General features: G+C 33.2%; 1 protein-coding gene across 7 annotated transcripts in view; it reads left to right on the forward strand.

Annotated features, from left to right (window-relative positions):
- The window catches only part of EHBP1 (EH domain binding protein 1), a 427,094-nt gene that overhangs the window by 396,913 nt on the left and 6,633 nt on the right, over positions 1-23,548 (forward strand). For all 7 annotated transcript variants that reach the window (XM_043468858.1, XM_043468857.1, XM_043468863.1 and 4 more), the window contains 2 exons: positions 21,265-21,364; positions 22,494-22,567. In XM_043468858.1, the coding sequence (XP_043324793.1) occupies positions 21,265-21,364; positions 22,494-22,567 (174 nt within the window). The remainder of the gene's footprint in view (positions 1-21,264; positions 21,365-22,493; positions 22,568-23,548) is intronic.

The following is a 23,548-nucleotide window of genomic DNA, read 5'->3' on the forward strand; positions in this document are numbered from 1 at the left end:
AGTGGAGGTTTTATTATGAAGTTCTATTACTGAATGTCAGTCTTATGCAATGTATACATGCATAATGCAATTTGTACTCTTCACTTTCAGAAGCATTTGTGGGATAAGGAAAGTTATAAGAATCAACTTTTGAACAAATTCTTAATATTAACTTATAACAGTTTGTTTTGTATAAATTAGTGCCACGTAGTTTTAACTATTTGAAAGTGTGAAGTCTTAAAGGTCATCTAGTCTAGAACCATATTAAGAGATTGGCAAAGAGCTGTTCTTTTCTGAGTCTCAGTCCAACATGTTTTCCTTCTCCTAAGCCATGCTATTTGTTATACAATTCATTTTTAAGTAAATATTTAGAGAAAAACAATGTAGATTGCCATAATATATATGCAGTTTAAATGAATGCCTTATATGAATCTCTTAAATAACCTAAAAAGTCATATTCTACTTACTTCACTCATATAGAGTAAACCTTTTGTAGTTTAGACTCTGAATGCTAGAAGATGTAAATATTTGCTATAGTAAAAATACATATTTTTAAAGATTCCTATTAGTAAAAATTAGCACATTTTAATGTAGTAAATTGACACTGATTTTGTGATACTACAATACATTTCTTAGGTTCCAGTGGCTTTAAGTTTTTTAAAATAGATAACTGCATATTATAAAGTAATGTTGGAAATAACTGCATTATTCTTGGGCCATGGACAGTATAGGTTTATTGCAGTGTGCTTTAAAATCCTTAGTAAGGAGTCTATCTTGATTCTTTTTACTTATCTTTCAAACTACATATGTACACAGCCCCTATTTAGCTTGGTAGAGTAACAAAAATTCTAGAACATTTCATTGTATCAGAATGCAAATGTATTTACATAGGAGTAAGTCTAGGTTTCCTTAAAGAGGGCAACAGAATTGAAAACTGAGGCCAACAAATAAATGAAAGTTTCTCTAAATCCATTGGATAATAGAGGTGGTGTTAAGGCTAACCATAGTGTTGAACTAAACAGAGGGATTACTCCTGGGTTTTGCATCAGTTGTTTTCCCGGGTGGCCTCACTTGTCAAAAAAAAAAAAAAAAAAAAGTTTAACGGGCAAACATTCACATAGGCACACTGAGAAAAGAAGTATGCTTAATTCCATCAAAGGTTTAAAAAAATCAATCATTAATTTATTCTAACTACAATTGTTAGTCATTTGTGAAAAGCATCTGGCCTTTAAGTCTTAGGAACCCAAACACAAGTACAATGTGAACACTTGTGAAGAAGCTTCAAATTTGTCATAATGTAAAAAAAGCTATGCTAGCGTGTGTGTATCTGTATCTAACTATACAGCTGCGTTTGTTTATTCATAATGCCCTAACTCCACTTCATTTTTTTGAAAATGTTATAAATGCAAACGTAATATGCTTTAAAAATCAGAAAATCATTCACTGGCAGCTTTAAAGAGCTCAGCTTTTTTACGTTTTTTTCATGGTTGTTTAAAAGGTGGTATTTCAGCAGTTTGGTATTACAAGTCAGAAATGGTTTCTAATGAAGTCTAAATTCAAGATAGAATATATATTTTCAAAATGGTTTCAGGAGAAACATACCCTATTTTCCATATGGCTAAGTAATTGTTAAGATATTTGTTTTAAAGCAGGACTTAGATACTCCTGACTGCTCTCTAATTTGATATAGCTAGTCCAAATGATTTTATTCAAGAAAGTTTGGTAGGAGAATGCAGTGAAGTAGATAAATATTAATAATTTTTGCAGCTCTATTCATATTGCAAAGTATAGAACTAATTCAGTCATTATTACTGTAGTAACATTCATTTTTGAACAGTTTTAAAGCTACCAGTAGAACAGCTTAATGTTGGGATTCACTTAAATATTAAACTAGAAGTTACTCAAGTTTCATGTTATGATAATATATATGTAAATAGGCTCACTACAATCACAAAATTATATGTAATTTTTTTCTGTTTTTGTTTATTTTAAGAATGACTTTTAAATTATAGAAGGCCTTAAAAAAACCTAAAGGAGTGAAAATTAGAGCTTAAATGAGAAAGAAAAAGTTGTATCATTTTAACTACATGCTCTGTAATATAAGATGAATAGTTAATATATAAAATCTACCCCCCACAACAACATATCACATAGTCTAGCAGTTTCTTCCTGTAAATGGAATATAATGAAATGCTGCTGTCAGAGGCTTCATATAGAAATGATCCATACTCTTACTATTAACTACTTTTATCAGATTACTCATATACTGTATTGCATTCAGCATTGCTCTTTAGCTTCCCCTGGGTTTTAAGTAATTAGAAATAAAGAAAAACTATGAATACTTCTCATAAATAAGGTTTGATTCTAAGCAAAATGACAATAATAAACAAGCACATTTTTTATCATAGAAAAAAATTGGTTACTAATCTTCAGTTTAGACATTTAGCTCACTTAATGCCATAAATATATTATTGTTACAAGATGACTTTCTAAAATCTATATTGAAAATAAATCTAAAAATTTCTATGCCATAAGTAGAATTCATGTGTAAACTTTGGTCCTCATTTCAGAGACATTGATGTCCAAAGTACTGTTAGGATACTAGAGATGAGAGGAAAATCACTTAAAACCGCTTGTGAAATATAATGTTTGAAACAGTTCTTTGAGAATGTGCAGATTATGCTTACATAGGGAATCCTTCCAGCTCTCTGGGAAAATGAGCTGTTGACATTCTTTTGGGTCATCATCCAAGATAGGAGGGCAACCACAAGGATTTAGCAGATAAATTCATCCCCAAAGACCTTTATCCATTTCATTGCAACTTGGAAACATTCATGTTGAATAGTAGCATTAATGTAGCCCATTTAGCTCTTCAAAGTGAGCCTTATGTTTAAAAAAAAAAAAAAGGAAAAGAAAAAGAAGACGATGAAGAAAATAAAATGACTAGGGTAATAACTTATTTAAGTCTTCTAAGAGGTAGTCTTTATTTATATAAATTCTAAAATACAAACTACTTGTTTTCCTTTATTTTCAAAAATATAACTAAGGTCTATTATAGTAAGCGGTAAGCTTTTGAGTTTTAACTCACTTTTATCAATCCTGTATGTTGCTTGTTAACTGTTTATGACAAAGAGCAGAAAAGAAATTAATGTTTTAATGTTGTGGTCTGAAATGAATGACATTTTTGGAAGACTGAAAATTATGTCATTCAGATTCTTTTTCTGACTCTTTATGGACTTTATGATTCAGGCAAAAGAGAAAGACAAAGCTGTGCTAAATGTATTGAGGGGTGCACTAAGATTTACACACATGTCCTTTCTAATAAATGGTGAAAAAAAACTTTTTGACTCAAACTGGAATGATACTATATAGGGTTCAATGTGCAGGAAAGGTTCCCACAATGCATTGTACAAACCTAGGGCTAACAAATACCCTGCTGCTTTGAAACCCCCCCAAAAGACAAAAGCACAATGAAATAGAAAGCTTACCACCGGTAGCTTTCAAAACGACAAACTAGGCAAACTATACATCTCCACCACTCCAATTTTGTCAGAATGCTAATGAGCTTGCTCTGATCTTTACTCGGCTTCCCGTGTTTTCTACATCTTCAAGGACCACATGGCGCTAGCAAAATAAAGACAACTAAATGAGAATTTCGAATGCTTTTTGTGTTAGGACCTGGTGCTTTTCAGTGGACGCGCTCGTTGAATATTCTTAACTTAAAAGAGTACAACAGGGGGTTGGGTATGAACTTTTTAACAGGAGGAAATTTGTACAAAAGTAAATTAGTGAGATGTGGAAAATATGAGAAAAATTTCTGATTAATTTCCACTCCATAATATCAATGACACCTTCAGCCCCACTCATACTCTTCTAACAAGAGATGCTGATAAAAGATGAATGATTCTGTGTTGTTCACAGTGAATGTTTAGTGGTTTTTTAATAGCAGCATTCTACATAAAAGGCACCAGGAAGTACTCCGCATTAGCAGTTGAGATCACTAGTTAATAGGATGATGTCTTTTAGCTTTTGTCACAAGATTATTAGAAAGGATGGGTTTCTGTTCTCATCGTTGCATAGTTTGGAGTGCCTGTTGAGTACAAGTGCTAAAATACAGGTTTCTCAGTATTGTTTCACATGTAAAGCAAAAAGCCTTTCAATGCAACACCTTTTTCCTTTTTTACCAGGTGATTTTGTTATTGATCTCTAATCTGCCCCTTTAGCTGTATTAAATGCTTGAAGTGTTCTGCTTTTCACTCTAGCCTTGTTGCTAGCTATTTATGTCTATAAATTCATTAACATTAAAACAGGGTCTATGTAGACCATTTGATTCTATGACTTAGAAAGTGGCAGATGATGTAGTTTTTATGGCCTGGAGTACAGAAAACAACATAAAGTTAAGATTGCCTCAGTGAATACTGTAAAAAATGTTGTCTTTGATTAAAAAAACATATTTTATGATATTCAAATTATGTATTTGTAAGGAACATACTTTTTACTAGCTCTATATCTCTTTTCTCTAGCAGTCACTGTACACTTACTAGGAGATTGGGAGTAGTCAACTCCATCCCTTACCATACCCATATCTAGAAAGGGAAATGAAAACCAAAACTGGGTATATTTTTATATGTAAAGATATCTGAACTTATAGTTAAACTGATTCTGCACAGCTAATTAATATTCAGGAGAGAAAGGGAAGGAAGTTTAATATAGTAACACTTTTCAGGTTTTGTGTGGAGAAATGTTTTGGCAATGTTTCTCAATATTTAACACATGTATTTCTGATATTTCTATACACTATTCTTTAAATTTTTCTCTTATCCTGAAAAATTATATTTTTGTATACTGAATTTTGTTCATATGGCTTAAGAGATTGTAATTTATTCACACAGCAAAAGGAAAGAAAGGAACCCTATGGTAATAGAAATAACCTGGACAGTCATAGTTGATAATCAAGTTGGCAAAAAATAGAAGCTATCTTCTAATTACAATGGAAATTTTAGAAGTTTTTAAAAATATCTATTTATATGTCCTCTATCATCTAGTATGATATTTCTGTGCTTCTCACAAGTATGGATGGGAGACAGTATGCATGTAATAAAATGTCTCCATTATGTAGAAATAGTTTTTTAATAGCATAATATATCTATTTTCATATAATTTATAATAAGAAGAGAAGCCATGTCATTAAAAATAGACATTAAGTTAAGTGAGGTATCTATTTTGGCATTTTACTTACAAAACTTAAAATAAGAACTGTAGATTTCTCATTGAAGAAATTTTTTACTATATGACATACCATGGTGAAATAGAAAATGAAGTTTTTATTTTATTAGAGTGTTTCCATTTGATTTCTGAAATAGACAAGATTATAAGATTTCTCTGCAAAGGAATTTTCATAAGTAAAAACAAATTAAGTGAATTTGGTGCTATAAAGTAAATAAAATGATCTCAAAAGTTCCAAGATAGTATATACTTAGCTATTGTTCGTTGATAAAATATACATGAAAATTCTTATGGCATTAAATCTGTGTTGTAATCAAGAAGCCAGTTAAAAAAATTAACATTTTATGTCTAAAAATTTTCTACAAAGTGACTGTTTAACACAATTTCCGAAGGCAATGAGCCACATCCTTTGATAGACTCTTAAGAGTTGATAGAATCCATTCCTTTTTGGAAGTAAAATGCTAACATACTTTTGGTAAATGTGGTGTCTGTTTTGTGTGTCTGTGTGTTTTTAGCTGTGTCAAGATTTTAGTTACTCCAAGAATGCGAAATAATATAAAATCACTTTCTAATTGCAAGAAATAATAGTTTCATGCAATTATTTTCTAATCCAATATTCAGAAAAACTAAAGGCATTAAAAACCATGTCAAACAATTGATTCTGTCACAACCTTGATTAGCAGAGTCATAGCCAGGTGGAAGAACAGTGAGCCAGGGCCCAGTTCTTCAAAGTCTCCATGTGAACCTTCTCTCCAGTGACCCTGTCCACTAGGTACCAAAGTCCATCTGCCCTCCATTACTGTATCATAACTACAGGAGAGGATTTTCTTCCATTCTTAGTCCTCAGCATACCTTCACCTGAAAACATTAGGCTCAACCCCACCAGTGGTGAGCTGGGACCCTGACAGGGAGAAGGATAGCCAGAATCCCATTCTACCATACTATGTTCATTCCTGCTTATGAACCCAGCTTCGTGACTATGAACTTCAGTTCCCACTTTAATAGAATGAGGCTTTAATACAGCTTGAAAAATAAAAATTGGAGGAAAGAACCTAATTTTAATTCCCATAAAGGGTGAAATTTATTAACCTTTATGTCTTGTGATTTTCATTCATTCATTCAACAAATATTTTTTTGAGCCTTATTATACCTCAGGCACTATACATTGAGTATAAAACCCTGGTTAGTGAAGTGAATATAATTAGTTCAAATTTTCTCACACTGAGCCGAAGTTGATATGGTGTGGCAGCCCAAGAGGACTGTGAGAATTAAATTAGATACCTTATATCAATCATTTTTACAGTGCCTGGTGCATATACAGAGTTCAATAAATGTCAGCTATTATTATTTATATGATTCTTTTAATACCTGTTTGTCAAAGTCTCCTTTGAAATAAAAAATACCAAAAGATGAAAAGCACTAATATTTTAAGAATATCGCCATCAAACACTAAATGAAATAATTACAATGAGATTGTTCTCTTTGCACATTTATGCATTTTATTTATTATTATGTATTACGTGTACTGGAATATTCCCTTGATTATTGAGAAAGATCAATCATGAATAAAATACAGTGTAAAGAAAATAGTAAAGTTTGTTTTAAAATGAAAGTTTACATTTTAAGGTGCTTACCTTGCTTTTGTCCTTGACTTTTCTATACCTTCCATTTTAAAAATTGGTAATATTCCTAAACACTTTTCTTTCTACAGTTTTCTTCCTTATGTACTTAAAAATTAAAACAGTTGTACTTTCAGAATTTTTTTACTCTTACAATTTTGTTCAACTAATCCAAACATCTTTAATATCTGGTTCTATCTGCTTTCATTATTTGTATTATTTAAAGAAGGAAACTATATAAATTATCTTTAGAAGTAGTAGCACGCAACTGTGGTTGAATCATTCTAGTGCATGCAATAGATACTGGATCCTAGGATTTCTAGAAAGGAATCTCAATTCAGAATGTTAAGAACCCCCTAAAGTTCTCATTTCTAACGTTTTTTTCTTTTCTCCTTGGCACGCACTATATGTCCCAGCTTTTTACTATATATATATATATATACAGTCTGAAGGTGACTTTTTCATCTGCTGACTCATGTTTGTTCATTTATCGAGAGGAACAAATGTATGTAATATCTGCTAGTGATATTTAGAAAGTATTTTCCACTACTAGAAATTTTGAATTGGAAATATAAAATATAATTTTTGAACCTAAAGAAGTATCACATCACCATAATTTTCAATTTGGAACATGTCTATTGCCTAAAGTGAGGTACATCCTTATTCTAGACTGCAATAAAATTTTTTAACACTTAAAAAGTAGAAATTCCAGGAAAATGTGTTTTTCTCAGCAACTATCTATGAAACAAAATTTAGGCATTTGAACTGATTTGGCAGCAACATGTTTTTTTTCTGAATGCGAAATTAAATTTGTGTAATGTCATGCCAATGCTAAAATAACATCTTATACATGGAATATCATCATTTCTTTTAAAAAAACGACTCAGTGCCTTATTTTTGAAAGGACTAAGATGGTGGTTCTCAAACTTTTATCTGCATTTAGAAAAACACCTGAGGAGTTTGTGTAAACTACAGAGCCCAGGCCCTGCCTAACCAATTCTGTTTCAGGGGATCTGTGGTGGAGCCCCTATTCCAGGAATTCTAATACAGGTGATCTGCAGAGCACATTTTGAGAAACAAGGGGCTAAGATGTGCTAAGCTCACAGTGTTACAAGTGCTAAAGGAAGTAACACAACAACATAGGGATTTCAGAGCACAGACATGAAAACCAGCAAGATGCCAGCTAGGATCTGGGTGGTGTTGGACAAGTTACTTATCCTCTCTGAGGCCATATTTCTTCTGTTAATTTTTTTTTTTAAAGACCAATGAAACCTATTTTAGAAGGTTATTGGGAGTCTAAAATACATTACTACAGATGTAGATAAAATTTACAGAAGAGTCCTTAGCACAGAGCCTGGCAGAGGGTTAGCACTCAATATGAAAGTAGCTGCTGCCATCAGTCATGGTTTTGTTATTTATTATTGTTTCTACCTTTACTTTAAAATTTTCCTTTGCTTTTAAGTAATCTGCTTGTCCCTCATTCTAACTCTTTTCTTCCCTCAAAACACACACTTATGCATGCATGTGCATGTTCTTTCTCCCAAGAAATGCCTGAAGAACTGGTTTAGCAATTTGGCATAAGAATGGAAAGTTGTTGGGTTTTTTTCTTTTTTTGTTGTTGTTTTTAATCCTTGTCTTATATATAAAAACTAACTGATAAAGTTTCCGTGAACATTTTCACAACTAAATAAATAACTAGGAGAGAGCCTTAGGAATTTTGCTATTCCCTTAACCCATATAAATTTCACTGAATTGATATACTAGTTATATAGTTTTGTGAAGTACATACAGAAATAAACAACCTAAGTGTTGTATTTGAGAAATTTGTTTTAGGACATCCATGTAAGAACCAACTTTGTAAATGCATGTTCGGCTCTCCTGTTTCATCTTGATGCTATCCTAAGAAGTTTAACCAAAATTTCATAATTTGATTTAACAAAGAATGACATCAGAAATGGGTAAGCATATGTGAATTGCCTCCCTACTCCAGAGTCAAAATCAAGGTAGTTTATTGAAGGATATAAGCTCTATTCCAACACCATTATCCTCACCTTTCCAGATGGAAACATTTTTCTCAAAAAATATAGATGTTCATGTCCAGAGACAACTAGATACATACTGTTTCTTATTAAGTCTCCTCATCTTTGAGATAGAACTATCTAATTGAATAGCAGTGAACCTAACTTTTATTGTTGTGCAGACTTCCCAGAGTTCTGCTTTTAAATCATTGTTCATTCCGTAGTAGAGACATTGCCAGTTCTTCTGGCAGTGGATTGTAAATTATTATTATTTAGCTTTTAGTTATGCTTTTAACATTCTTCATAGGCCTCTAGGTACATCACATAAGAAAACTAAACATATAGTCATTGCATCTGTTCCCTGTTCCCACATGTCACTTCTAAGCTGGAATGTGAAAGGCATTCATCCACTCAGAGGAACTATTTCCTCAGGAAAAGCTTATAATAGAAATTAAGGAAAAACCATTGAGCTGATATCTGTTTTTAAAATTAAATTAGATATTTTAAAATGCTTCATATTACTGATTAATTTGTAATGCTTATTACTGAATAGTTTTTTTTTTCTGTAAAGGTTTTCTGTTTTTGTTTTAATGCAGGGGGATTTGGATGAATGTTGTAGAAAGAGGAAGATTAACCAAAATTGTATAGTTATTTTTATAGCTTCATAACCTGAAAGGATAAAGTTTGGTACACATATGTATATATAAACAGTTATTTTTCTGACAAAGGACAATAGATATTACCATCAAAATAAGAGTATATGAATTAGTTTTCCCCTTTGTTTTTATGCTGATGACACTGAGTGGGAGATGATAAGGTGAATTCACAGTACACAGAGTTATGAAGATCCAACTTGTGAGTGTCCTCTGCATTTACTGACTGGTTATATACTTTACCCACCCAAAGTCACCCAACCCCACTCCCCCAGTGCCTGCTCACTCTGAATTAATAGCACCACTTGGTGGCCAAAGCTAGGAACTGAGTAAAGTGCCAACATTTCTTCCCCACCAGCATATTATCCTCCATTAGACACTTCTGAGCTGGCCTTGGTCATCACTGTATTTGTTATGCTCTTAAAGACTCTAGTTCTTCAAGGAAAGTTAAAAATGTAAGTCAAGGACATTACTTATGCTGATACTTTTTAATTAAAAAGTTAAGTTTTTCTAAATTTCATTGATTTTAAAAAATAGAAATAGTTTTTTATTTGGGAGATAAGAATAACCTACCACATAAATAATCAAAATAGTCATAAAAATTTTAATTTCTCATGAGGATAAAATAAAAGGGAGCCCCAAATTTAAAACTTTTAATACTATTTATTTTTAAAATACTGCTTATTTTGAATCTAAGTAAAAGTTTAAAGGAAATTATACTGAACATTGCAAAATTGTCAGTGTAGACTAAGTAGCAGTTTTGCTAAATTTTGAAATAAATAATATTAACAGGCACATCATAAGAACTAAATAGATTTGGAATTGACCATGGCTTTGGGTGGGAATGTAGATTGTGTTTTTGATGTGATTGGTCTGACCTTTTCTAAGTGAGCTTAGCTTCCCTGGTTGCTCAGCTGGTAAAGAAGCCACCTGCAATGCAGGAGACCCCGGTTCGATTCCTAGGTTAAGAAAAATCCCCTGGAGAAGGGATAGGCTACCCACTTCAGTATTCTTGGGCTTCCCTGATGGCTCAGACAGTAAAGAATCTGCGTGCAATGAGGGAGATGTGGGTTCAATCCCTGGGTTGGAAGGATACGATGGTGGATGGCATGGCAACCCACTTCAGAATTCTTGCCTGGAAAATCCCCATGGACAGAGGAGCCTCGCGGGCTACATACAGTCCATGGGGTCGCAAAGAGTCAGAAACGACTGAGCGACTCAGCACACAGCACAGCTTTGAAGCAAAGAGAGAGGATGTGCAACACAGCAGAAGGACATACAGGTGGCTGCTAGAGCAAGATTCACATATATTTATATAAATGTCATGTGAGATTTATGCCAGAATCTGAGAGGGAGTATTGGGGAACATGATGTTCTTCAGTCTGGTGGGTATCTGGGGAGTTCCCTGGCAGACCAGTGGTTAGGACTCTGTGCTCTCACTGCTAAGAGCCCAGGTTCAATCCCCGGTTGGGGAGCTAACATCCCACAAGCCATGTGACACAGCCCAAAAATAAATGAAGGATATTTTAAAATGTGTATCATGATAAAGAGTAAATGGAACGTGTCCTTAAAATTAAGTTGAGAAATCTGAAAATAATTTTATCTTTGGTAAGTCTAGAGATTCTGAGTCACATGTTAGATTTTTATTTTCTCTGAATTTCTGACTGAAGGAACTGCTATTAGCAAGAGAACTTTTGGGATAGACTTAACAGAGCATGTATAACCTTGGAAAGGGGACTGTTTCCTGGAGAATTTGCATTGGTGTAGCTCTTTTAAGAACAAAAAAATGAATAATGGGTAGTTGCTAGGCTTCCATACTTAAGGGGAATGAAAAATACGGAATGATGATAGAATGCAGTTTGGTTGATTGGTCCAGTAAAATAGATTCCTAAAGACATTAGACATGTCACGCTCAATGGAACATCTTAAGACTTGCACCAATTTCCCCAGTATGTTTACGTCTGTGAGTAGGCCTATCTGATTGCACAGGCAGTCAGAAAAACTGTGAGACTTTGCCAGGAAGAATCACCATGCCTTACTCCAGTCAATAATCGTAGGTATGTCAGATAGTCAGGGAGGATCCTGAAGCTTGAAGAATGTGGATCCCTACTGTTGTGTGTGTGTGTGTGTGTAGAGAGAGAGAGAGAGAGAGTATAGCAACCACCATTATACTATTATATATAGCATTTATTGTAGGCCAGGCACTATTCTAAGTACTTTATATTTATTAACTCACTTAATCTTAACAAAATCCTGTGAAGTAGATTTATTATCTCCACTTTGCAAATGAAGAAACTGAGGCATAGGGATCTTAAGTAATTTATCCAAATTGCCACAGCTCTCAAAGAGCAGAGCTGGAACTTGAATGCACCCTGATAATCTAGTGGTAGGCAGAGTATTCTTGTCTGGCCATTTTCATTGAAGGACGTCTCAAAGGCTCAAATGGAATCAGAGTAGTTTGTAGTTGCCCAAGAAGGTACATGGGTCTATCCCAGGGAGCCCCTGTTTCTTGAAGACATCATGTACTAACCTATAATTCAGGGATCTTCTGGACATATCTGCATAGGACGAAAAGCTGAATCCCCTTGACACTCCTCGATGACTGCTCTGAGGTCATTGTTAAGTCTCCGTGACCTACACAGGAAGAATGAACAAAATACGCTCTACTAATGGGTGAACTTGTTTGTTTGTCAGAGGTTTAAAGGTTTGCTTTTTGTTTGGGTGTTTTGTTTTTTCTGCTTTGCATATCAGAGTCATTCTGAAGACTTGTCACAGTTGGCCTGAATTCTAAATAAAAGGCCTATTCTGATTAGACTGTTTACCTATGAGTGTCAAGTAGAGTGGCTGAGAACCACTGTTCACAAAACAGACTGCCTGGATTTGAGGCCTAAGTTCCTCCACTAACTAGCTCTATTACTTTAGGTAAGTTATATTAATATAACCTCATTAAATATTTGATGCTATTATCATAATCATCATCATGATTATTATCCCCAGCCTATGAGACAGTTATTGGTTGTCAGCCATCTGGTGAGGGAGTTACATGACATAGAGCATCCTTGAGACACTTTTTTTTCCAAGGCTTTAGGAAGCAGCACTGTGGACACAAGTCTTTCATGTCTCAGTCTTTGTGAAGAGAATGGCTCCACTGGGAAGGCTGCAGGGCATTGGATGAGGTAGTATAATGCTGAAACTCAAACTATTCACCTGGTCTGGTGTTGAAAAAACACCATTTGTTACATTTGACTTGAAGTGTCATGTAATTGTCGAACCCCTGTGCAGGTTAAAAGACTGCTGGAGATGGCTCTGCAGTGTCCTGTTTTCATTAGGCATCTCTGTTTACAGAATAAATGTGGACGTAGGCTAGGAGGGGATAGGCCTAATTCCCTTTAGCTCTCCCTCACTGAATAAAGGTTTCTAAGAAGATCCATAAGGAAAGATATATCCCAGTGTTGCCTGGTTACCTGAACCCAAGCATGATCAAACAAGGTGTAGAGAAGTTACTGTGCATGTATCGTGTTAGAGGTTGAACTCATCATCCCTTACTGGAAACTGGGGGCTCTGATGACCCTGCTATGATTTTTTTAAGAACATTTCAGGACTAAGCAACATGGGGTTACCTAAAAGAGCAGCTGATTGGCTGCATAATCTTGAGAGAAACAATTTATTAGAAGCTATTTGGAGCATATCTACCTGATTTGTCCTTCTATATTTTAAAAATTGAATATATTTTCCACACTTTCAACAGAATCAAATCTCATTCTTACCTGGCATTTCGTAAATCATCTTTTTTATTGATATTGCCAATTTCATAAGCTGATTTAACAATGCTGTGTTTTTAAAATCAAAATCTCTTCCTATAAAAATGGTGAAAACTTACTGTCTCTGAAGACTTTTTGCTCTACAAACATTTGGTTTTTCTTGTTAAGGGATTTCTTTTATTAAATTTATATTAATTTGTACTTCAAATTGTCATTTTGTCCTTTATTTTAATAACTAGTAAACTTTTAGGTGTATCCTATTAGTCTGTAATTTTCAATCTTAAAACTTAACCTCTTTCACTTTTGGTTATTAAGTAGCATTTCATGATCTACTTTGTTCTTGAATCTCTAAAATCCATTGCAAATAACTAAACTGTCATTACCTGGAGCATAGCCACACTACTGTATCACCATAGCTATGACAGTCTTGTATGCAGCTGTAACACTGCAGACCGAAAAGGGCATTCACTTTTGTTTTCCAGCTGCAGAGATGAGTTTGTATTGATTCACTCACATTTTTCACCTATCTCACTTATGACCAATGACATACTAATTATATTAACTATGGACTTTCTTATGACTTATGAATATTTAAAATATAATTTGTGTCCACGTAGATGCTTAAAAGTTCATCCTCACTCCGGGTCTCCCTGATTATGTGTCTGTCTGCAGACTAAACTACACACCCTTTTGAGGGCAGGCACCATACTTTGGTCATCTTTCTATCTCCAGTTCTCAGCTCAGTGCTGCCTCGCCATTATCCTCTTCCTCATCGTTATCACAGCTAGCGTTTTTAGTCTTGGGCACTGTGCTAAGGACTTCACATGGATTTTTCTCATTTAATTCTTCCATCACCCATGAGGTAAGTAATGTGATTATGCTTATAGAGAGGGAGACTGAGGTCTGGAGAGATTAATTAGTCTAAGATCAAGGGACTCCAAGTCATTTTTTTTTTAACTGAACTGGAAGAAAAGCCACTTGGGATACAAATTCAATGTTTATCTTCTTTGCATCTTATTCAGAATGACAGACCTAACCAGCCACAGAAACTATAGATGGTATACATTTATAAAGTATACTTAGCCCTACCAGAATTTATATTCTTATCCACAGGAGTTTCTCAGGATTAAGGTAAGTAAGCATTCATAAAGGTAGTCTACAATTTATAAGAGGTCTTTATTCTATTAATAAAGTTCATCTTTATTAATGAGTCAAGTGCTTTTCCATAAAGTTGTTAAATCATGGATTGAGTTCCCATGACACTCCATAAAAAACTACATGTCCAAATAACCTTAAAAAAGATGAACCTCCCAGTGAGAAGGTCTCCCCCAGAGATTTTGACTTACTTGAATATATAAAACTTTAGTAATATCTCTTATAACATCTAGCTATCTGTGCATATCTGTTTTGTATAACTCATTTATTTATGGCTGTGCTGGGTCTTTGTTGCTGCATGAGCTCTTCTCTATTGCGGCAAGCAGAAGCTACTCTCTCGTTGCGGTGCAGGGGTTTCTTATTGCGGTGGTTCCTCTTCTTGTGGAACATGGGCTCTACGGTGCACACACTTCAGTAACTGGAACACATGGGCTCAGCTGTTGTGGTTCCCAGTCTCTACAGCATAGGTTCAGTAGTTGTGGCACATGGGCTTAGCTGCTCTGCAGTATGTGGGGTCTTCCCGGATCAGGGATGGAACTTGTGTCTCCTGCATTGGCAGGCAGATTCTTTACCGCTGAGCTACCAAGGAAGCCCCTACATATGTATGTAAAATCACATCTTAAAATGCCTAAATCTAGAAATAATTTCGGAACTTCCCTGGTGGTCCAGTAGTTAAGAATCTGCACTTCCAGTGCAGGGGGTGCAGGTTTGATCCCTGATTGAGGAACTGGGATCCCACTTGCCAAGCAGTGCAGCCAAATGATAAAAATTTAAAAAACAGTTTTTTAATGAAAAACTTGAAGTGTTGTTTCTTTCACTTCCACTTTTCCAGAAATAATTTTATTTTACTCTTCATGCTCATCTTTAACATTAATATCTCTGTCACTTCTAGGACCACCCTTTAAGTCATTTTCATGACATGACTGCATGAAGGCTCTAGGAGAGGGAGGAGGTAAAGAGACTGCCAGGTGCAGACCAAACAAAGGTTGGGGCTTCCAGAGAGGGGAGGTATAGCAGGGGAAGCTATCTTTCTGTAAGTGTGGCTCACAATTTAAGTTTTCCTCTTATTGGAGGATGCCCAGTTGATCCTCTAAGTAGACACTAGTCTATTTGGTTGAATGATGTGTATAAAAGTGACTCACTGTATTTTTTCTGATTTTACAGAATATGTTAAATGCACATTGAAAAATATAGTTTCCGAGCTCTGTTTTGAGTGTTTTGAAAGTGAAAGTGTTAGTCACTCAGTCATTTGTGTCCAACTCTTTGCAACCTCGTGGACTTTAGCCTGCCAGGCTCCTCTGTCCATGAAATTCTCCTGGCAAGAATACTGGAGTGGGTTGCCATTTCCTCCTCCAGGGGATCTTCCCAACCCAGGGATCGAACCTGTATTGCAGATTTCCTCACATTTCAGGCAGAGTCTTTACCATCTGAGCCACCAGGGAAGTGTTTTGAATTTTGCCTACTGCGTATTTGTTAATAGTCAAGATAGTCATGCTTCATCTGAAATGTAGGTCATGCTAATACTTTTAAAGGCTCTTAGCACTGAAGTTATGGAAGCAACTCCATCCTACATGTAATTTAAAAAAAAAATACTAAACTGTAAATAAATATAATTTAATCAATTATTAATTTTTCCCATGATGATTATTTTCATGCTTTTTAGTTTATCTTTTTTACTATCTTAAGTGTGTGCTTAATTTACCTTTTGAGAAATTGAGCACTGATTTTTGGCATAGCAAGGCTATTCAGACACTACCAAGAACTTGGCATAAGAAGATTGTTATTAATTTCTGGACTTTAGAAGTAGCTTTTTCTTTTGTGTAAGTCTATGATGGAGGAGATTCGGTGAACTTGTCTATACCTCCTCCTGCATAGGTATGTGCATAGAAGTCTGTCAAATTTATCTGTAGAGAGATATTGCCGTGAATCTCTCCACACTTCATTTTATCAAATGAACAAATCAAAGGTGTGTTTGAGAGAATGTATTAGTTTTTATTTTACTTCAACAAAAGGAGACAGAATTTTCACCAAAGTTTATATTATTAATACTATAACAAATATATCAAGCTGAGCAAAATGTTTTAAGACAATTGCTGCCGAAGACATCGGTAAGGATTATGGTTATTCATTTATGTTGATTGCTGTTTGAGGATATTCTTAGTGTGGAAACATTTATCAACTGGTTGCTTACATAGTAAAATTTGTTTTCATAATAAAGCTCTATTTCCTAAGTTTAAAATATTTTCTAAACTAGGGCACTGGAGTCCTATAGTAATATTGGCTTTGGAGCTCTTGTGTCCATGTCCCTATATAACTGCAGTAAATTAATCTTTCTCATTGATGAAGTAAATCTACCAGACTTTATCTCCTTTGTTATTAAAGTGTTTCTCTGGTACCAGTTAGTTGGACACATTCATGTGTATCTCTGTTGTAATATATTAAATGTTTTAGAGGTCATCATACTCAGGTAATCATAACATAGGGACAATTAGTAATGGCAACTTTTTTGTTTTTAATGTTGATTTGGCTTTGCTACGTTGTGTCCTTTAAGAGCCATATGTGATCACTAGTCAGCCATCTCCACTATGGAGCTATGGCAAGATTTCAGCATTCTTTAATGTTTTCATGGTAGAAAATCTTGAATTTGTATGTATGTTCAACAGCACCTTCATCTTTGTGTTTTCATCTTCTGTTGAATTAATTTTCTGTTCAGTTAAAATTGTGTTCCTTGTTTTGCATTTATATAAGAATTCATTGTTCAAAAACATATCTTTCTAAATGGATAATAAGCTTATGGTGAAAGATTAATTAGGAAAGGTTAACTAGTAGATAGTTTTAAAAATATAATTCATAATTTTAAGGTTTTACCATCATTTTCCTTTTGTTCACTTTAAAATTTACATTGAAAATGCTGCTTTTGAAAAAGCAAATGAGAACTATATACACATTCCTGGGTGAAGGAATGAATTTTTAAGTGGAATTAAATCTTTTAATCATTTTGGGAAGGAGAAGATGGAATATAAAGGCAGATATTAACTAACATTTATTTTTATTAAGTATTTGTACTACATGTAGTGCTGTATTATTCTGCTTTGTATTAAGTAGGTTTTGTTAACTATGTGATAGGAAGAATTATTTGAAGTCATATTTCCATGTGACTTTTCCTACTATTATTATTATGCTTCATTATTTAGTAATTTTTATAAATCATACTCTGGCTATCATAATTAAAAAGAGAAAACTGACAATAAGAGATTGTGATGTTAGAAAGATGTTACATTCCAGGAGGCAGAATAAAAACCAGAATTCTTTAAGGAAATAAAGAAGAAAAAAATTACCAGAGACTGTATTAATTAGTCAATACTTTAAAATGTTAAGGTGATATTTTATTGATAGTATATTTATAATACACATGAGGCACTCTGCTTTAAAATATAGTATAACAACCCAGCCGTGCTTTCACATTTTAGTAACTGTGTACTGAACTGTAGGATTTTGTCATTTTTTTAGTTTCAAAATGGTCTTCAGTAGTATAGGTCTTGAATTTTTCAGTTCATGAAACTGAAAAAAATATTTAAATTTCAGCTTTGACTCTAAGGTGATAAAAATGTAGTTGTGATTACAAATTAAAGATAATTTTGAAAGCAAGATAATTAACTGGGTGAGTTTAAACAAGATAAAATGATTTATGACCATTTTATAAAATAATGACAATCTTCATTTTAAGCTACAATGTAAAGTGCTTTATTCTGAGATTATGTATTGTGGCAGAAGCTAAAACTGCCTTTTTTCTAACAGTGCCAGAATACAACCTCTTTTTCTTTTTGCACTAACAAGACTGCTTTACCACCACAGCCCACTCTAAGTAATTAAATCAATCCTTTGTACTTACCGTATTCTCCTCTAGTGACGGTACTAGATCTGATTATATGCTTCATGCATATTCAAAGTACCGCACTGACAGCTCTTTAATGAGCTCTTACTTAATCAGTATGAACAATGTTCATCTTGTTCTTTTTTTTCCTCATGCATTAGAGCTAGGAACAGTTGGGAAAAATGAAACATCCAGCATTCATTTGAAAAATATATTGTACTTTGAAAAGTGTCTAAGCTGAGGAAGTTGCATTCTGCCCTTTAAAAGTCTGATGGACAAATTGGATTACTAGTATTGGATTAAATAACAAATGGTTGGAGGAGAAATGAGAAAAGCTCACTGTGATCACAGGCTTTAATATTTTTTGTTACTTATAAAGCTAAAGGGGTCTTTAACCAGTTATTAAAGTCAGGATTAATTTGTAATGGTTCAACTTACTGGCTTTTAAAAGCTTTTTAAATTTAAAAAATTTTAAATCCCTAAAAACAATAGTATAATGATGTATTAGAAGAAAATTTAATTTTTTTATTAGTAGGCTAAGTATAGATTTCCATCATTGTGTACTATCTCAGATAAGGTGTTAGTGATGATTTAACCTCAAATATGTTTTTCAGTTAATTTATGTAATCTAGGTAGCACTGAATAGTATATCTTTAAATATGTCTTATTGTTTGGCTTATTCCCTTTTTAAACATGAGACTCTCCTCATTTCCTAATAATTAGGGAAGATGCATCTTTTATTCTTATCTAGAAATCATAGGCATGAGTTAAGCTGAGAATAACACAGTAGTACCACATCAATATTGTTGTTCTCAAGGAAGCAGTCTTCCATTGAAGAAAATGATGCTAATTTAAGAGTAGGCTAGATGCTTCTAGTATTAATGCCTGAAAGCCTGAATTACAGTTAAATTCAAAACAAAGTTTTAATATGTGTATATTTTTAGAAATCACTGAGGTTATGAAACCTCAGTGATTTTAATCAGAAACCTCAGAATTTTAATCAGAAAACAAAATATCATAAAAACGGCACCTATTAATATTGCACACATGTGTCATTTCACTGATCAAAAAGGCCTTCACCAGGGTACAATTGGCCTTTTTCCAAATTGCAAGCTTTTTCTCAGCTTTTTCTTTTTACTCTTTCTTCTTTTGTTGCTACCCAGGGATTTGTGCCTATCGCAGCCTATATCACATGACCAGTGTCAAGACATCACATGGTCCAAAGTGAATACAAAACCAGTTACCCTAAAAGAGAGATTAAAAATGCTGTAAAACAATAAAGACTTTTGTTCATACTCTAAAAGAATCTATCCCAGGTCTGCATCATATCATACAGTTTAACGGACTTTAATTTAATGAAAGCACATATCTCTCTTTTCCCTAATGATGAAATACAGACATCTGATTTATAGGGATGCTGTGAAATACATGTTTAATCTTGCACACAGATCAGCTCTTTATATCCTATTTTCATTCTAAAACTTTCTTCAAATATCTATTAATGTGGAAATAGTTAATTATGTCACATCCATAATTTATGCAAGTTATTACAAGAATGAAGTAGATTTTTGAACAGCATAGCAACAACAAATCAAGGGCCCTTATGTTAAAGAAAAAAAACCTGTATGTGTCCAGACAAGGTATATACCTGTGTGTGTGTTAGACATAGCTACCTATGTGGTCTGGAAGAAGATATACTAAACTGTAATAGTACTTCTGGAGAAGGGAGGTAGATAGGCAAATCAGAGAGGGTGGGGTTGGTGAAAGAGGACTTGACTTTTAACTCAATTATGTCTCTGTATTGCTTGAATATTTTTTAATGGACTGGTAGCGTGTTTGAAAGTTAAAAGAAAATATCTAAAGAAGAAGAATAAAACTTAGGAAATTGACTAGGATATTTAGTCTTAGCCTGGGATATTTAATTTTTTTTGTTAGATATTTAAGTTAACCCTATGAATGTAGCTAGAAGTTGGACTGAAGTATTAAATAATGGCCTAGCAAAACAATAAACCAATCATGGATGAAATTCAGAAGAAAACAAAGTCAAATAATTATAAATTTGACTGGATACAATTTGAAGGCAGTTTGAAGGAAGAAGGTGGGGTATTAATATTTTTCTCAAGTATGATTGTGGCCTGCTTATATATGAATAATACCAAATATACGCTATATATTATAATCCTTTTGAGGGGAGGAGTAGTATAGATGATGGAATGGATATTTGGGAAAATGAATTTTAAATGCATAATCAGTAAATTTATAACCTGACATTTAAAATCATCTCTCTGCTCACATGTTTTCTCATTTACTGAAGATTACTATGTTCTTTTTTCACAGATAGATGTAAGTATTTTTGTAGCTTGGCCATTTACAATATATTTAAAACAATTTGTAAGTGTTTACCCTATTAGGGATGATGAGTTCTGGAAATGTATATGCATGTGTATATCTTTAGTTTACTTTCGGGGAGGAAAATAAGAAAAAAAGCAGGTCATTACAGGCGGAAGCTCTCACAAAATCTCTTGACTTCTCTGATCTTCCTGCTAGTCTTGTAATTCTCATAATGATTTTTAATGTGTTTTTTAATTAATTTATTTATTTTTATCATGACCATATGTCTGTTAGCTTCATGAGTTCCTCATTGAAATATAATAAAGTCACCCTCTGGGAAGGATTTAAAAGTTGGAACACTTTTTTTTTTTTTTTTAATGTACATTAGTATGATCTGTAGATATGTTCAGGGAACTGAAATATACATGCTGAATAATACCTCCTTTAGAGATTGGTTAATGAATTTTAAAATATTGATTCCTTTTTTCAGACCTTAATCTTACATATAAACTGTTGTAAACAGTTTAATTTGTATTATTGGGTTAGCTAAAATATGTTTCATGTTAAAAAAAAAAAAAAACGAGACTTGTGCTGAACTATTATTTGGCTTGTAAAATAGAAAAAACAATAACTCTTCTTAAATTATAGGAAGGAACACAGAAGAAGAGGAAGCTATGATGCAGGAGTGGTTTATGTTAGTTAATAAGAAAAATGCTTTAATAAGAAGAATGAACCAGCTCTCTCTCCTGTAAGTATTTATCACTGCTTGTTTTTCCTACAACATTGAGGAATCTTAGACTTAGCTCTATCATTGTCTTTCTTGGGATTTCAAATTTATTAGGCTTAATTTTTTTCCTTCCTAGAGATTATATTTTATATAAAAATAAAATTTAAAATACTATATAACCAGTTTTTATTTGAAGAGTAATAATTTTAAAATAGAGTATTAGATACTGAAAAAAATGTATTTATTATACTGAAAGCCAAGTCATGTAAATAATTTTGGGGTTTAAGAAATCACTTGTGCACAAAAAAGGATGTTTGGTTTATATTAAGGAGAAAAAGAAATAAAACTGAAGTTTATTTAACATCAAATTTTCAGTTAAAAATTAAATAATTCTTAATAAGGACAAAAGTACCTTTGTATTCTACAGATAATGTTACCCCTAAATTTTGGGGTAAAAGATTAATAATTTACACAGAAGTGACCTTTTTATGACTCTAAGAATTACAGTAAAATGGAGACTAAACCAAATGTAAGCATTCTCAAGTCTTTAGCATTTAGTTCACATAGGACTTAATGCTTGTCCCTTTTTCTCACTAGCAGTATTCTTATATTATGCCACCTAGTGTGGGAAGAAACAGGTTTACATTTTATTTTAGCAAAAACCTCTATTTTTGTCATTTCTGCAATGCCTTAACGTAATAGAAGAATTATGAAGTGCAGAACTTAATTAATCCTTTTTTTTTTATTGTCTCTATATTAAATTTGCACTGCTAGTACTTTCATGTTTCTTGTACTCTTTTCACATGGAGTTCTAGACAAAAAGGTGTTTATTGACAGTTATGAAAAATAATTTTATGAAATAACTTTATACCTGGCACTTAAGACAAGAAGCGCTGAAGAATGAGATTACTTATCCACAGATTAAAATATACTTTTGTGCAACTCAAAATTGAAGGAGAAAAATAATACCATTAGTAGTAAGTATTCAACCTGAGGAAGGTTTTAGGTTTGTGTATCATTTGTTTTGAGTAGCTTAAAGTTAAAGAGAAAAGTCAGTTATGAGTCCTAAAATCAATGTAACCTAAAGGTTTTTTTAAGTGTTTAATGATTTAGTAATTAGCATATTGATGAACTTTTGCAACTTGCCTAGGGAAAAAGAACACGATTTAGAACGAAGGTATGAGCTGCTGAATCGGGAATTGCGGGCAATGCTAGCCATTGAAGGTAAGAGACGCCATGGCCCAGTGAGGTGTGTAAAGAGTCAGTTGTCAAAGAGATTTAAAGAGTGTAATACACTTCGGTCTCACTAGGTGTGGTCTGACTGGGGACCTACAGGAGTTCCAAATAAATGTCTTAGATTCAGAAACCAATAGTCATGTAAAACCTTAGGACCCTAATTCAGATCATCATTTTGTTTACTATTAAACATAAAATTGTAAGCTTAAAAGTCCATTAAATAGAAAATATAAGTAGTTAAATGATTTCCTTTTATGTGCAAGTTAAAGTTGCTTCCACTGCAGAGGTTTGAGAAAGATTCATCATTTTGATTTTTCACATTCAGATTCTAAATTTTACCTTAATATTTAATTGATGTCCATATAAATATGTCACTGTCCAGTCTTCTATAGTTCTTGAGATTCCAACTCTTATTAAGTAAATAGTCAAGCAAAGACTCAGGCAGGCATATGAGATAAATTCAACACTTTCACACATTATATGAACTTTTAAATGAATAACATATATAGTAATCCTAAGTATGGTTCATAATATCGATAAACATCAGCTGGCTTAAGTATGGCATTTATTATATATGGTTATTTTTTTTAATTCTTTGGTATTTTAGAATGCTGTTCTCCTTATACCTTTTAGTTGAAAATGTCTTATAGTTCAAAGATGTCTGCTTAAGAGCTAATCCTTTGGGCTCTGTAAAATGGACCTTTTGTCTAATCAATGCAAATTGATTTTCCTATTCTATATTGACCTCTTAACCTACTGACTGTCCATGGTAATTTCTTTCTTCACCTGATAAGGTACCTGATGTATAAGAAGTCAATTATAATTAGTTCGGAAACTAGAAATTTAAGTTTATAAGAGAAAGTCAAATGAAACCATATATTTTTTAAATAGTTTAATTAATATTGTTATTAAATAAAACACATGCTGTTTATCCAAATACTATCTTCTACATTTATAGAAGCTTTATTT

This window comes from Cervus canadensis, chromosome 5 (assembly GCF_019320065.1).
Source record: "Cervus canadensis isolate Bull #8, Minnesota chromosome 5, ASM1932006v1, whole genome shotgun sequence".
NCBI lineage: Eukaryota > Metazoa > Chordata > Mammalia > Artiodactyla > Cervidae > Cervus > Cervus canadensis.